Source organism: Geotrypetes seraphini, chromosome 7 (genome assembly GCF_902459505.1).
Source record: "Geotrypetes seraphini chromosome 7, aGeoSer1.1, whole genome shotgun sequence".
NCBI lineage: Eukaryota > Metazoa > Chordata > Amphibia > Gymnophiona > Dermophiidae > Geotrypetes > Geotrypetes seraphini.
This window is the reverse complement of record NC_047090.1, coordinates 75,461,580-75,478,991: the sequence shown is the minus strand read 5'-3', so window position 1 is coordinate 75,478,991 and position 17,412 is coordinate 75,461,580. Positions and strand designations below refer to the sequence as shown.

The 17,412-nt window shown below is 43.1% G+C and overlaps 1 protein-coding gene across 5 annotated transcripts in view; it reads left to right on the top strand.

Moving 5' to 3' along the window:
• Nucleotides 1–17,412, top strand: part of ITPR2 (inositol 1,4,5-trisphosphate receptor type 2) — a 665,265-nt gene that overhangs the window by 210,594 nt on the left and 437,259 nt on the right. For all 5 annotated transcript variants that reach the window (XM_033951965.1, XM_033951964.1, XM_033951968.1 and 2 more), the window contains 2 exons: nt 11,329–11,490; nt 13,924–14,096. In XM_033951965.1, the coding sequence (XP_033807856.1) occupies nt 11,329–11,490; nt 13,924–14,096 (335 nt within the window). The remainder of the gene's footprint in view (nt 1–11,328; nt 11,491–13,923; nt 14,097–17,412) is intronic.

Here is a 17,412-nt window from a genome sequence, read left to right as displayed (position 1 = left end):
CTTCATCTGCCATTTCTCCGCCCATTTTTCTAACCGACACAAATCGCTCTGGAGTTCCTCACTGTCCTCCTGCGATCTGATTGCCCGGCAGAGTTTTGTGTCGTCTGCAAACTTGATGATCTCACTGGATGTTCCGTTTTCCAGGTCATTGATATAAATATTAAAAAGGATCGGCCCAAGTACCGAGCCCTGGGGTACACCACTAGTCACTTTCTCCCAGTCGGAGAACTTCCCATTAATGCCCACTCTCTGCTTCCTGTTATCCAGCCATTTGCCTATCCATCTTTGTATATCTCCCTCTATGCCATGGCTTTGTAGTTTCCTGAGAAGTCTTTCGTGTGGAACTTTGTCAAATGCTTTCTGGAAGTCCAAGTATATTATGTCCACCGGCTTTCCACTATCAATTTGCTTGTTCACGGTCTCAAAGAATTGGAGTAAATTCGTCAAGCACGATTTCCCTTTCCTGAATCCATGTTGACTGGGTTTCATCAAGTCGTGTGTGTCCAAGTGCTGAACTATGCTATCCTTGATCAGTGATTCAATCATCTTGCCGGGGACAGATGTAAGACTCACAGGTCTATAGTTGCCCGGTTCTCCTCTCGATCCTTTTTTGAAAATTGGCGTGACGTTTGCTTTCCTCCAGTCGTCTGGTATCTGACCAGTTCTGATTGACAGGTTTGCAAGTTTTTGCAATAACTCTCCGATTTCAACCTTCAATTCCTTCAAGACTCTCGGGTAAATTTCATCCGATCCAGGGGATTTGTCACTTTTAAGTTTGTCGATCTGGTAGTATATCTGATCTAAGTTCACTTCAACTGTGGTGAGGCTGTCCTCTATTTCTCCTGTAAACAGTTTCTCCGCTTCAGGTATTGTTGAGGTGTCCTCCTTCGTAAAGACGGACGCAAAGAAGGAATTTAGTTTGTCTGCGATTTGTTTATCTTCCTTGATGTACCCTTTTCTTCCCTTGTCGTCCAGGGGTCCCACTGCCTCTTTTGCAGGTTTTTTCCCTTTCACGTATCTAAAGAAGGGCTTGAAGTTTTTGGCCTCCCGGGCTATTTTTTCCTCATAGTCCTGTTTTGCATCCCTCACCACCTTGTGACATTTCTTCTGATCATCTTTATGTTTGTTCCAGGCTTCGGTTGTCTTCGTGCATTTCCATTTTTTGAAAGAGTCCTTCTTTTCTTTTATGGCTTCCTTCACCTGTATGGTAAGCCATGCCGGTTCTCCTTTGCCTTTAGTTCTCCGATCTTTGGAAATCCTCGGAATGTAGAGATCTTGTGCTTCTGCAATAGTATTTTTCAATAGGCACCATGCCTGATCTACTGTTTCAAGTTTGTCCACCATCTTCTCGAGTCGTTTTGTTACCATGGCTCTCATGCAATCGTATTTACCCTTTTTAAAGTTTAAGGTGGTGGTTAAGGTTTTGGCATGTTTCCCTTTCCCGATGTCAAGTTTAAAGTTAATTACATTGTGATCACTCGTTCCCAGTGGAACCATGACTTCTACTTCTGTTATCGGTCCGGTGAGACCATTTAGGACCAAGTCCAAGGTGGCGTCGCCTCTTGTCGGCTCTTTTACCATTTGCTCCAGGAAGCAATCCCCTAGCACCTCCAGGAACTTGGCCTCCTTGCCGCATTTGGAGGCTCCTAGTTTCCAGTCTATTCCTGGGAAGTTGAAGTCTCCCAATATAACTACATTGCCTGTCTTGCATACTTGTTTGATTTCCTCCATCATTTCTGAGTCAGTGTCCTCCGCCTGTCCTGGGGGACGATAGTAAAGGCCAATTTTTGTATCTGCGCCATTGTGTCCAGGAATTTTGATCCAGAGGGACTCCAGCTTCTCTTTCCTGTCTGTTGTAATCATTCCAACAGAATCTATTCCTTCTTTAACATATAGGGCAATACCTCCACCTTTCTGCCCTTCTAGATCCCTTCTATATAGTTTGTATCCCTGTAGTACTGTGTCCCATTTGTTTTCTTCATTCCACCATGTTTCTGTTATGCCAATGATATCCATGTTCTCATGTCTTGCTATCGTCTCTAGTTCTCCCATTTTGTTTCCTAGACTTCTAGAATTTGTATACATACATCTAAGTTCCCTTCGTGTTACCTTTTTGGACCTTCTACTCTTGGATGTCCTTACAGTTTCATTTACGGTATCCTTTACTGCTCCTGTGTTATCTCCCATGTTTGCTGTGTGGTCATCCCCTCCTGTGTCTGAGTTGTCCCTTCCTGCTTGTTCTCCTTTGTTGGCTGTGAGGTCGACCTCTCTTGTGTATGAGTAGTAGTCCTTTGTTCCTACGTCGGGGCATCCTGTTGTCCGTGCCATCGACCGGTGGTCGACTGTCGGCTTTCCCCTGTCCTTCAGTTTAAAGCCTTCTCTATTGCTTTCTTCATGTTGCCTGCCAAAACTCTTGCTCCTTCCTTGTTGAGGTGTAGTCCATCCCTTCTGTAGTACTTGCTTTTTCCCCAGAACGCCGTCCAGTTGCGCATGAAGTCGAAGCCTTCGTCTTCGCACCATCGTCTCATCCAGGCGTTGATCACTTGCAATTCCCCTTGTCTCTTTCCATCTGCTCTTGGTACAGGGAGGATTTCAGAGAAGGCCACCTTCACCTCCCTGATCTTCAGTTGTCTTCCGAGTGAGCGGAGCTGGCCCTTCATCTCTTCCCTGTCATACTTCTGCCCGCTCACATCATTTGTTCCCACGTGGATAAGCACAGCGGTGTCCACTCCCCGTGCGCCATCTATGATCCTGGAGATCCTGTTGGTCACATCCTTTACTCTTGCTCCAGGCAGACAGGTGACGACTCTGTCCTCTCTTCCTCCTGCGGTGTGGCTGTCCACGTGTCGTATAATGGAGTCGCCTACGATGATCCCCATCTTCTTTATTTGGGAGTTCCTTGGGGGGCGTAGGTCCACGTCCTTGGAGTAGGGCCAGTCATCTTCCTCCATTGATACTCTTGAAATTGTTTCCTGTTCTTTGGGTGGGGGGACATCTTCCTGTGCTCTCACTATTCCTCCTGGTGTGCGGTTGTCTCCTACCTCGTCTTCGTTTTCTTCTGTGTTTGCATGGGTGTCTTCTCTCCTCACATGGGTTTCCTGAGTACAGTTTTCCAGCCCTGGGATCTCTACGTGGTGCTGATGGGCTTCCTCTATGAACATTTCTAGATCCTTGACCTCGAAAGGCAAAGGTAGAATATAGGACCAGGTCTACAGCGGTCAAAATGGCAAGTAGGGAGGCAAAACTTCGAGTGGAAGAAATTCTGGCAAAAAACATTAAAAAGGGGGACAAATCCTTCTTCAGGTATATTAGTGACAGAAAAAGGAACACAGGCAGGATAGCACGCCTTAGAAGACCGGACGGAAGTTACGTGGAAGCAGATTCCGATAAAGCCGAACTACTGAATGAATACTTCTGCTCAGTCTTCACCTGTGAGGCACCAGGACACGGTCCGCAGTTGAAGGCAACACAAAGCACAGAAGACCCGTTTCAGAATTTTGAGTTCACACCAGGTGAAGTTTACAGTGAACTGGCAAGACTCAAGGTGAACAAAGCCATGGGACCAGACAATTTGCACCCAAGAGTGCTCAGAGAATTGAGCGATGTCCTGGCAAAACCGTTGGCTGAGCTATTCAATCTCTCCCTAAGTAAGGGAAAAGTTCCCCTGGACTGGAAACTAGCTAATGTCATTCCTCTGCATAAAAAGGGTTGCAGGGCAGAGGCTGCGAATTATAGACCTCTGAGTCTCACATCAATAGTGTGCAAATTCATGGAAACACTAATTAAAAGCAAATTGGACACGATCTTGAATGAAGGGAATCTTCGGAATCCCAGTCGGCATGGATTCACCAAGGGTAGGTCCTGCCAATCCAATCTCATCAGCTTCTTTGACTGGGTAACAAGAAAGTTGGGCTTGGGAGAGTCTTTGGACGTCGTGTACCTGGACTTCAGTAAAGCTTTTGACAGTGTCCCACACCGCAGGCTGCTAAGCAAGATGGAATCGATGGGGTTAGGAGAGACACTAACTGCATGGGTCAATGATTGGCTGAGTGGCAGACTTCAGAGGGTGGTGGTTAATGGTACCCTCTCTAAAACATCGGAGGTGACCAGTGGAGTGCCGCAGGGCTCGGTCCTGGGTCCACTCCTTTTCAACATATTCATAGGGGATCTGACTCAAGGGCTTTAAGGTAAAATAACACTATTCGCCGATGACGCCAAACTATGTAATATAGTAAGTGAATGCAGTTTACAGAATTATATGGCGCAGGACCTGCTTACATTGGAAAGTTGGTCCTCAACCTGGCAGCTAGGCTTCAATGCTAAGAAATGTAAGGTCATGCACCTCGGAAGCGGAAATCCATGCAGGATGTAGTTCTTGAACGGAGAAACTTTAACTAGGACTTCAGCAGAACGAGATTTAGGAGTAATCATCAGTGCAGACATGAAAACTGCCAATCAAGTGGAGAAGGCTTCATCTAAGGCAAGGCAGATATTGGGTTGTATCAATAGAAGTTTCGTCAGCCGAAAGCCTGAAGTCATAATGCCTTTGTACAGGGCCATGGTGAGACCTCATCTGGAGTACTGTGTGCAATTCTGGAGGCCACATTACAGTAAAGATGTGCGCAGAATTGAATCGGTTCAGCGGACGGCCACCAGGATGATCTCGGGGCTCAAGGGTCTCTCGTATGAAGAGAGACTGAGCAAATTGCAGCTCTACACTCTCGAGGAATGTAGGGAGAGGGAAGACATGATCGAAACATTTAAGTACCTCACGGGACGTGTCGAAGTGGAAGATGATATTTTCTTTCTCAAGGGACCCTCGGCCACAAGAGGGCACCCACTGAAACTCAGGGGCGGAAAATTTCATGGCGACACCAGAAAGTATTTCTTCACAGAGAGAGTGGTTGATCATTGGAACAAACTTCCAGTGCAGGTGATCAAGGCAGACAGCGTGCCAGACTTTAAGAATAAATGGGATACCCATGTGGGATCCCTACGAGGGTCAAGATAAGAAAATTGGGTCATTAGGGCATAGACAGGGGGTGGGTAAGCAGAGTGGGCAGACTTGATGGGCTGTAGCCCTTTTCTGCCCTCATCTTCTATGTTTCTATGAGACGGGCCTGTACTGGCGTGCCATCCCTGATGAAACATTGGCTTTGAAAGGCAGCAAAACTGTTGGCTTCAAGGTGCCAAAGGAACGATTGACATTGCTGCTCAGTTGCAATATGGACGGTAGTGAAAAGCTCGAGCCACTGGTGATTGGGAAGATTCAAACTCCTCACTGCTTCAAAAACATTAAAGGCCTGCCTGTTGAATATGAAAGCAACAAAAATGTATGGATGACGGTGATATTGTAGATTGAATGGTTACAGAAGCTTGACAATTTGATGAGAAGGTGTAGGAGGCACATTATAATGCTGTGTGATAACTGTGCAGCACACAGCAATGACGTAAGACTAACCAACATCAAACTTGTGTTTTTTCCGCCAAACACGACCTCTTTGATCCAACCGATGGACCAAGGGATAATCACTAACTTCAAATGTCATTACATGTCACTCGTCTTAAGATATGTGACAGCATTGATTGATTGATGCAAGCACGGAATCTAGCCCCTGAGCATCTGAGCTCGCAAGAAATGACAGTTCTCGAGTCTTCACATGGTACGGGAGGTGTGTGGAGTCGAGTCTCATCATCAACAATTTCAAATTGCTATTGACGGGCGAGCTTCGGTCACGAGTCTGATGAGACAACTGAAGCTGACACTTCATCCATTGACCTCCCAGTTGGACTCTCGCCATGAAGAGTTTGAGCTGTATGTCACAGTTGACAACGATGTGCTCACATCATCTGAAAGCACTAATTTCGATATCTGTACAGTCATAAAGGACACTGCAGACAACCAAGAGTCTGATGAGGATGGAGATACTGCTGCGGTCATCACAACTAATGAAACACCTGCAGAGATTGTTTCCTTCTTAGATGCGCTGAAGTCCCTACATGCTGCGTTATCTGGAGATAAATGGATGTCACAACTATGGACAGTTTTACAGCATCAGTAGTCAGATACACAGCCTGAATCGTGCAATCTGCGTGCAGAAAACAATGACGATTATTTCAGTAGAATGTAGGCTTTAAAGAAAGGTTTACAGTGTATTGCATTAGATGGAATAGTGCTGTTTCTATAACTGAACCATGTTAGATTGTATTCGGTGTGTTTTTTGCTGAATAAAAGTTTTATTGCATTTGACTACAGTGTACTGTGATTTTTCCTGACTTAAAAGTGGTACACACTCCTTTTAAGTACACATGGTGGTCTGGTCCGGAAGCCTTGCATTTAAACGGAGTCGACTGTATTGAAATATGTTTACATACTCTGATAGTTTTTATGTGTTTACATTGCATATTAATGCCTTTGTGTCCCAAATATGAATTTATCTTATTTAACCATATTGATACTAGCACATTAGTTTAATTTTCTCATTCACAGGTTTTCAGCGTAGCATCGTCATAGCGATAATCTAATATTGAAAATGCCCAAAAGAAAAGCAATACTGCAAGTTTGGACTCATTTACATAATTTGGTGGGATTAAGCAGAGAACTACCTGTAGCTGAACTACCATCAGGGATTTCATTAGATACGAGTGTATTTGAGAAACATCAGTGATCATGACAGACGAAATGATAGCACTGATGAACTGATCAATGACCTAACGACTGGATTACTTGCTCAGTAGTATAAAGCTAATCCAAAATTCAGTGGTCCTGTTATAAACAACCATGTTAGGATTAAAGCAAAGTTGAAATCAAGCCAGAAAAGTTTCTGTTGGCAGAACAAAACTGGAAGAGAAAGATTTATGGTGAAGCTGGACATATTTACCTACAAGTGTGAAATAGAGTTGTACTGATGTGGGATGCAATTCTGCCTGTGTTAGTGGAATACACATATTTTTTGACTGCATCAGAGAGAAAATGATTCCTGTGATTTAATTAGCCTTTAAAAATGGTCAAAGATGAAAGTGTTAGACCTCAACAGATGGAGCAGTTGACCTCCATGAGACCAGAAGACAAGAACTACAGAAAGAAAAGCAGTCAAAAAGGAAGGAGGAATAAGAAAACTGCAGAATGAAGAGTGAATAAAGAACAGAAGAGCAAGAGATGATGGAGAGTGCTTGAAGTGGAAAAATGGAAATGCAGATGACGTGGTGGAAGAACCAATGGAGGAAGCTCCTGTTTCTTTAGGCAAAGCTAGGAAGAGACCAAAATATAAAACTGAGGATATAACCAACATAACCCCTGCCAGTTTAAGACACCATACTGGATTTATGCAAAACTCATCACTCAGTTAGACTCTGCTTTTGGTGATTAATCACAACAAGGTAAAGAGGGCTCAAGTGAGAATCATGAAACAATTGGATGTACAGTTTGAGGATGAACTGCAGCAGAATGGCATCAATTGCATTTTTTAAAATGTGTGTCATGATGATACCAGTGTCTTATTAAAGGTAGAAGAAAATGGCAAAATGTATCTGGGTATGGTGCAAGAGGAACATTACACAGTTTATATGGAGCCAGAAGGCAGATACGAGGGGGTGCTGAAAAGTTCTCAGCCCAACCAAGAAAAGAATGACAAGGAGCTATGAAACTTATGAGTTATTCCACATATTCACCCCTAAGTTTAATACACTTGGCCACATCATGACTAAAGTTTCTATAACCTTCCAAAAAATACTCTGAAATACTGCTCCATTGCTGCAATCACCTCTGAATCACTTGAAAATTGTTGTCCTTTCATATTTTTTTTAAAATAGTCAGATGGAGCAAGATCTGGTGAGTAGGTTGTATGATCTATGCACTGAAACCTTAACTGCATCAAAACAACCATCGTTTTGCCAGTCTTGTGAGCAGGTGCATTAACTTCCCAAAAGAGAACTCCTTTCCACAATTTCCCTCTCCTTTTTTTCTTTCAGTACCTCCTTTAATCGGTACAGTAAGTTACAGTAGTATTCTGCATTAACTGTTTGGCCTCTTGGAAGATAGTCATTACAACACCTTCCTGATCTCTAAACACTTGTGGCCATCACCGTTCCTGCTGATTTGTGTGTCTTGAATTTCCTTGGCCTTGGAGAAACTTGAGTGCAGTCTCAGGATCATAGTAGTGTAACCATGTTTCATCAACAGTAACTAGTCGTTATAAAAGATTGGCACCAGCTCACTGAAAATGCCGCAAAATCAACTTGGAAGTGTCCACTCAATGTAGTTTCTAATCAGCATTCAAACATTTGGACACCCACTTGGCTGACAGCTTCTGCAAACCCAGCTGCTCATGGATTATACATCCAACACGTTCCCTGGATATCTGTAGTGTCTAAGCCAGGGGTGTCCAATGTCGGTCCTCGAGGGCCGCAGTCCAGTCGGGTTTTCAGGATTTCCCCAATGAATATGCATTGAAAGCAGTGCATGCAAATAGATCTCATGCATATTCATTGGGGAAATCCTGAAAACCCGACTGGACTGCGGCCCTCGAGGACCGACATTGGACACCCCTGGTCTAAGCAATTGTTTTAGCCGGTCTGCCAAAATCAGGTCATGGGCATGGTCTCAAAATCGCCACGCTGAAAGTTTGCACATCACTTCTTCACTGTGGAGTATGATGGGAATTTGTCACTCAATGTTTGCATTAAACATTCATGGATTTCCTTTGGAGTTTTCTTCTGTAGGAATAAGAACTTCATGACGGTTCAGAGTCATACACTTGAAAATTCCACACTTTCCGTTGACATGGTTCAATCAATGATCTGAAACAATGTCAAAACAAAGCATTACGATTCTGCAAATTGGCACATTGCAAAATAAAATAACACTCTTTTCAGCTACAGTGGCAAAATAACGCTCAGAATTTAGAAAGGTGGTTGGGCTGAGAACTTTTCAGCACCCCCTCATATCTGTGACATTTAGGGCTCCTTTTATCAAGGCGCGCTGTGGGGGTTAGTGCGTCGAACATTTCAACACGCGCTAACCCCCGCGGCAGCCTAAAATCCTAACGCCTCGTCAATGGAGGCGTTAGGTACTAGCACGGCAGGTGGTATTCCACGTGTTAAACCGCTACCGCGCCTTTGTAAAAGGTCCCCTTAATTCCTGCAAAAGCAACTAAAGAGAAATCACATACAGAAATAATTGCTGATAATTTGGTTGTGTGGCTGAGAGAAGGAAGCAAAGATAAAACTCTTCAAGCTATTGGAGGTGATTCCTGCAATGTAAACACTGGTTGGAAGGGAGGAACAATGCATTATGTTGAAGAAAAGCTACAAAGGAAACTGATATGAATTGTCTGTAACATGCACATAGACAAACTGTCTTTCAGGTACTTGGTGACTGCCTTAGATGGTAAGACATTAAGCGATAAAAAAATGGAAAAATGCTGGACTCTGCCACTGAACTGAAAATAAAACCTGATTTTACTAAGATCATTGTTGGTCTTGATCGTCCTCAGCTCAGTGATGAAGTGATCAAGGGCTTAAGTACAAATCAAAGTTTTAGCTATAGAAGTGGAATTACCATTAGAATAGTGCTGTGCTAGTTACTGTAAAAAAGTAACTAGTTACCGTTACTAAGTTATATGGGATAAAAAGTAACTAGTTACTAATTTCAGTTACTTTTCACTAAATGTAAATAGTTACTTTACTAGCTACTAAAAAATTAACTAGGTATTTAATAGCTACTTTGTCTATTAATTATAACTAAATTAACATTACAATGGGTACTTTATTTTCAAATGAGTTTTCTTATTGGCTCTGAGCATTAAAAGCATTTCAAAATGCTCGTAGGTTAAACTGTTCTTGCATGATGTAAGACTCTGTCCACCAATGCTGAAGAGTCTTTCCACTGGTGCCCTTCACGGAAGGCTCGTATTCTTCAGAATAACACTTCCTTCACAGTTGGATAGTGCTAGAGACTGGATATATAACGTGCAAGAAAAGATCTAATGCATACTGCACAGCGTTGTCCCCTTTATTTGATTCATAGAAGCAGAAGAAGCTGGTGTCTTCACTGGAAGATGGTGCTGCATTAGGAGTTGTGTTTGCAGTATCAGCCTGAGCCTTCATTGCTTGCTGTCCTCGTCCCATTATCGCGAGTTCTGTCCCTGTCCCATCCCTGTAAGCTCGGTTCTCATCTGCAGAAGCCTCGAACACTAGTGCAGATGAGGACAGAGCTTACAGGGATGGGACAGGAATGGGGACAGAACTCATGGGGATGGGGACAAATTTATCCTTGTTTCATTCTCTAGTCTACACTCCTCCCTTGGTCTTGTCCCCATTTGGGTTGTGTAATATGGGATTTTTGCACCCAGTGTTATAGAATAGTGCATAGTTAGATGCGCATGCAAATCCTAATTGGTGACAACATCAATTGATAGTGCTTAAATATTGCCATTAATTGGCTTATTAACTAATTAAGCTACATGCATATCATAGGTTGTCGCTAGTGTGTCTGTGTACATATGTGGTAGCAATGGCAGGGGAGAGGGGTTATTGAAGGATTGGAATGGGTGAATTTTCTGTTATCAGGTTTTAGTCCAGCTAATTCATAAAATATGTTGAAGAGATTACAGGGACTAATGTATCAATACTAGTCAGAAAAATAGCTACGACAATAATAGGAGACTGACTAATGGTGATAAATACCAGTGAGGAGAAAGTGGCTGACACTCCAAAAAATGCTCAGAAAAGTGAAACTCTGAAGGGGGGGTGGAAACCTCCTCTTGAGGGAAGAGTTTACCGTCCAATCATCGCATTGATACGTGAAAATGCACTTTCTGACCACTGGTAAAAATGTTGAATTGTTTTTGCAAGCTCAACACAAGTTGTTCAAAAGTCTCTAATGCAGAAATATCTCTCAATGGAAAAATAATGCACACTTATCTCAAAAATCTTAAAACTCTCAGGGGTCCCTGAGAGTTTTAAGATTTTTGAGATAAGTGTGCATTATTTTTCCATTGAGAGATATTTCTGCATTAGAGACTTTTGAACAACTTGTGTTGAGCTTGCAAAAACAATTCAACATTTTTACCAGTGGTCAGAAAGTGCATTTTCACGTATCAATGCGATGATTGGACGGTAAACTCTTCCCTCAAGAGGAGGTTTCCACCCCCCCTTCAGAGTTTCACTTTTCTGAGCATTTTTTGGAGTGTCAGCCACTTTCTCCTCACTGGTATTTATCACCATTAGTCAGTCTCCTATTATTGTCGTGAATTCATAAAATATGGCAGGAAAAACTGAATAATTTTGTCTCTGTTCTTATGCAACAGTGGTTTTCATGTTTTACAGATATTTGGAATTCTTAAAGCACCATTTAAAGATAAAGCTGGAGAAGGGTCAATGCTTAGACTTGAAGATCTGGGTGACCAGAGATATGCTCCATACAAATATGTTTTGAGATTGTGCTACAGGATCCTCAGACACTCGCAGCAGGACTATAGGAAAAATCAGGTCAATTTTATTTTCTGTGAAAAAGAACAGTAATAATATATCTGTATTTGTGTGTATGTTCATTTTTTACTAGACAGACATCCATTTTTGAGGAGTAATTGACTAATAGCATGAGCTAACACTTGATGCATGTTATTTGCCAAGGGTCCCATTGTATAAAATGTGGTATATAATATGCATTTGTGCACACTGTTACTAATTGTCTTTTAGATAAATGTGTATATCTAGTTATCTGCAAGATACATATATGCCTTAGTGTAATTTATGCATTTGTCACCTTATGTATGAGAAAAATATATTGGCTAGGCTGGATTATTACTATTGTGAAGAAAAACTATCATTATATATTTGAGGCCAAATTCTATAAACTATCAAATTCTATAAACGGTGTCCCAATTGTAGGTGGCAGTAGGTGTCCTACCGCTGTCTAACCAGCCAATTAGGGCACACATTTTCTAAAAAAAACAACAACAACCCGAGGCAGACCTTCTACACTGTAAGCATCTGTTGTGGATGTGGGGAGGCGCCTAGAGACGCTTAAGCTCACCCAAGGCTGGGTGTAGGTGTGGTTTCACCTGGAAGTGGCCTTAGGCAAAGTTAAGTGGCCCTAGGCGTCTCCCTAGTACCTGAAATGTAGGGCAGCAAAATGCTGGCCTACATTTCAAATAGATGCAGCCGCTAAACTGATCGTGGCAAGGAAGTCTCCCTGCCGTGACCTGCTGAGCGGCTGCGACAGGGAACCCCCGAACCCCACTGCAAGTTGGCCATCAGGAGGGATGCCCACTATCTTCCACCACCTCCCATGAACTTCCCCCCACTGTCTGCGACAGCAAGGATGCCCAATCCCTCCTCCTGCAAACCCTGAAACAATCCCTGGCAGGAGGGATGCCCACTACATCCTGGTGGTACCCCCCCAACATACATGGCAGGAGTAATAGCCACCCCCCCCAACATCCATTGCAGGAGGAATGCCAATGCCTTCATGCCAGCAGCCCCCTGAACACATGACCCCCTCACCCCCAGAAATTCCAACCCCTAACCTCCCAAAGCCCACCCGGACCCCTGTACCTTTATATGCAAGGCCGGCCTAGGATGCATTGAGGAGGGGCCTAAGGCCCTGATTGGCCAAGACCCATAGGAGGGGCTTTAGGTACCTGGGCCAACCGGAGTCTTGGGCCTCTTTCCCAGTGCATTCTGGGATGCACTGGGAGTAGCCTAAGACTCCGATTGGCCAGATCCCATAGGAGTGGCCTTAGAGATCTGGCCAATCGAAGTCTTAGGCCAGTCCCAGTGCATCCCAGAATGCACTGAGAAAGAGGCCTAAGACTCCAGTTGGCCCAGATGCCTAAAGCCCCTCCCTCCTATGGAATCTGGCTAATCAGGGATTTAGGCCTCTCTCCAGTGTATCCCAGGATGTACCGGGAAGGGGAAGGCCCACCATTCTGAAGAGGCAGGCCTGCCAGACAGAGGATGATGGCATCCCTCCAGCCAGCCTTGCTTATAAAGGTACCGGGGGGAGGGGGGATTCATGTATTTCGTGGGGGTGTTGGCAGGAGGCAGTGGACATCCTTCCTGCTGGGGATTGTTTCAGGGTTTGCAGCAGGAGGGATTGGTCATCCCTCCTGCCAGGGATTGTTTTGGGGGTTCCAACAAGAGGGAGTGGTCATCCCTTCTGCCGCAGACAATGTGTGTGTGGGGGTGATTGGGGTGGTGGCGGGAGGAACTTGCGGTGGGGTTTGGGGTCCCCTACCGCTGCCACTCAGCTGATCGCGGCAGGGAGATTCCCTTGCCACGATCAGTTCAGCAGCAACACGATTCTTCTAAACGGCATCTGTGACATGGATGCAGGTTAGAGAATTGAGGTGGTTAGGCAGGGTTAGGCGGCTGCTGAGACCAGGCATCCTATGCAGAATCAGGCCCTAGCTGTATAAAACAATACTAAAAATACAAGATAAAAATGTTAATGTTATTTCTGGTGCTTCAGAAGCATACAGTTATTTAATTAACTGAAGAGATAAAAGGAAACAAGAAAGCATTTTCTCATTTTCCAACTGATTCAAAAAGGCTGCTCTGGTGATTTTATATATCTTTATTATAGTAAAGATTGTCCTCCTACTTGAAAAAAATCATTGAAAGAACCTTACCTCAAGTAGGTTTTACTGATACATAAAATCATGGGTGTGACAAGTATAGTTCCTAATGCGGTAAAACTACACTTCTTTTCTGGAACTTATGAAGGCTTATAAGTTTGCATTAATGAAAAATCTTCAAAGTTCTTGCATTTTAGAATGAAAGAGAGAATTCCAAGCACTAGTATGACTCTTAATTTATTACTTTTGAAAGTGGTACTCAAGAAAGAAAAAGAAAGGAGAGTATATTCATATTTTCTGATAAGCTAATAAATCATGGGGGTGCTTTTTTGTTATTTTTCAGGAATACATTGCAAAACACTTTTGCGTGATGCAGTCCCAGATTGGATATGATATTTTGGCAGAAGATACCATCACAGCCTTGCTGCACAATAACAGAAAATTATTGGAAAAACACATTACAGCAAAAGAAATTGAAACATTTGTTAATTTACTAAGGAGAAATAGAGAACCAAGGTCTGCATCGGGTCAAATTGATGTTCTTTTGCTTATTTTTTCCTCTTATTGTTTTCTAGAAACATAATCTGTTTGCTACACATTTGTTTTTATTCTCTTGAGAACAGAGATTGTATAGTATATATCATTGTATCAGCTTGCCAGGTTTTTTTTTTTTTTTTACAGACATTACTAGATCTCTAGGATAGGTCTGCAATCAAATTTCTGGTGAATAGGTTTGTCATTTGGATGGACAGGTAATATCCTAGTGCTTGCGAGCCGTGTAGAAGGAATCCATTCAAGCTTTTGAATCCCTCCACCTTCACTTGACGGCTCTGTTGCCCCCTTCAGTTTTTCCTTGTGCATGTGAGTTGGAAGGAGTCTTTCTGATCTACTCTTTCTCTTTATTTTTTTTCAATCTTTTTTTGTTTCTTTTCACAGCTTTTTGACTGATTTTGGTGCTAAGAGATCCCCTAGTCGAGGGTCCAGCTCTGTCTGCATGGAGGAGAAGCAGACTGTGGTCTGCACCTGACAGGCCAATCCCTCTGTGGTACCTGTTGAAGAATCTGCAGAAACCTTTTGGAGCTCATGATTAGAGAATGACATAGGGACAAAATTTTTCCCGTCCCCACAGGAGCTCAATTTTCCCAGCTCATCCCCGTGAGTTTTGTCACTGTCCCATTCTTATAAGCTCCGCCTTAACCACACAAGCCTCGAACACTTATGATTTTAAAGTGTTTGAGGCTTGTGCAGATGAGGACAGAGCTTGCAGGAATGGAATAGGGACAGGAAAAGAACTTGACAGGATGGGAAAATAAGTTCCTGCGGGGACAGGGAAAATTTGTCCCCATGTCATTCTCTACTCGGGATCTGTTCCCCTTGTAGCATTGCTCCTCTACATGTCATAGGGGCTTGAGTACAGGCTGTGAGGCATCCATAGGGGGCTCAGCGGAGTCTTGCAGGGTGCCAGTTGCATTTTGCCTTCCCCCTTTTCATGTTCGTGGATCATGGGGCTTTGAGGTTAAGTCACACACCTGTCAGACTGGCAACCAGAAGATTCAGTGCTGGAGGGGTTTTAGGCAGTGATATCTTCTCCCAGATCCAGCTACTTTTGGAGCTGAGGCAGGCTGTACCACATTTCCAGAACAGTCACAGTGAGTAAGGCTATTACAGCCTATGAGGAAAATTGGGGGGGGGAGGGGTCTGTAAAACCTGTTTTTGTGGGTTTCTGACTCTTCCCTTAGGTTTCTCCACTTTTGAAATCCTAAAATCACTGTTTTTTTCTTTTTGTTAAAGCATTTTGGAGCTGTTTTTTGATTCCAAAATGCTACCGTGGCAGCCATCTTGGATTTCCCTTTTTTTAAAGTTCACCAGATGCTTCAAATCACTTCATTTTGCCTCAAAACTGGCAGGGGTAGAGTCCTCAGTCTCATTTACCCCTAATTTATGCCAGTGTTGCGCTGGAAGGGCACCCAAAGAGCGCCTTTGTGCCACATGCTGCACAGCACGTGAAGGGGATGGGATCAGTTAGCTTAGCCTCCCTTTGAGCTCTAGGGCCAAGAAAAGGTTGGGGAGTCTGTTGTGACTAAATCCCTTCTAGAACCCAAGAATAGCTGTCCTAAATGCAGAGGTATGGAGACTACAGAGCCCAAGAGACACAAGATAGAGTTAACTAAACAAGACTCAGTCCTGCCTTACATAGTATTTTCTCCACAATTTGTCAATCTAATGTGGAGAGCCTTTCAGGGTGACCAAAATCCCCATGGATTGTCTGGCAGCCTCAGTTTCAGAGGCTGGCCAAGATCTGTTGGGCCTTTCAGAGGAGACTCAGGATGAAGGGTGTATTGCTTTGCCCTTATTGCCACAGAGCGAGCCCTCGGGGTCGCAGGCAGGTGCCTGTGCGCCAGATACAGTGGTGGCCCTTATCTCTGTTATATCTTATTTCTGATTCTCTGTGGGAAGTATATTTGGTCTCCCAGCAGGTTCCCTCTGTTCCCTACTTTGACGATTTTCCCCATATCCCTCCTTCAAATATGTTTCTTTATAGGGCTATTAACCTGCTTTGGTACAAACTGAAAGGGGCACAGAACCCTCTAGTGAAGAAGGAGGGATTCAAAAGTTGGAGTGGATTCCTTCTGCATGGCTAATGAGCACTGAGATATTATTCATCCGTCCAGAATGACACATCTATCTACTATAAAAGAACCTAATCTCTTTATAGTCATTTTCTCAGAGACAGCCAAATTTTTCTTATATTTTGCACAGTTGATGTAATACTTGGCTCTTTAATGGCAAAATGACAAAAAAAGCAGCAAAGATTTAAGTTTATATATGCAGCCTCCTTTTCAATAGAATGTAGAAATTGGAATTGAGACATCTAGATCAGGATGTATCAAATTCCGGTAGTATTTTAGAGAAGGATCTGCCGACATGAATCCTTTTCAAAATTACATGCTTGAATGTCTGTACTTGTAGTGGGAACAGCCATTTTACAATTGTCAACATCTAAAACATCAACAGAGGCACCTAAGCAACATATATGTCTAAATATTGGCATTTACATATATGAATTGGTATTACAAAAAAAGTTTTACAAGCTTATTAAAATTTTGATATACTGCTTATTATAAGTACTCTCTGTGTGGTGCACATTGTATATTACAAATTTAGATTAAAGTTAAAGAAATAAAATAAGTATAAGAGGAACTACTGTATAATGTTGGATAGGAAGGATAGTTCAAAAAGAGAGCATAACAGAGAGAAGTCTGCTGCACGCCTGAAAACTCCCCTAGGCTAAAACCAAAAAGAAAAACAAACAAACTAATATTTAGTACCTTCAAGATAGACGTGCTATACATGGCACCTATCCATGAAAAGCCACATAAAATCAATAATAAAACAATCTTTCCTTTTGATGAGAAAGCTAAGATCCATCAGAAAATACTTTGAAACAGAGACTTTCCCTAATCCTATCTCGACTAGACTAATGTAACACTAGTTCTTTGCTCTAAAACATTACTATCACGTCTACAACTAGTTCAAATACAGCAGTAAAACTCATATATGGACTATGGAAATCAGAAGACCTGCAGTCCTATATTGCTACCCTTAACTACAAGGATCAAGTTTAAAAATTAGGCTTCACTGCCTTTAAGATCCTGACAGGCAACGACCCCAACTACCTGACAGAGCTGGCCATCCTACTCCAGAACGCCTCCAACAGACATTCCACCAGAAACCTGGATTGGCCACCGTGAGAACGGGCTACTGGGCTTGATGGAACATTGGTCTGTCCCAGTAAGGCTATTCTTATGTTCTAACATATAGTTGAAGGCAG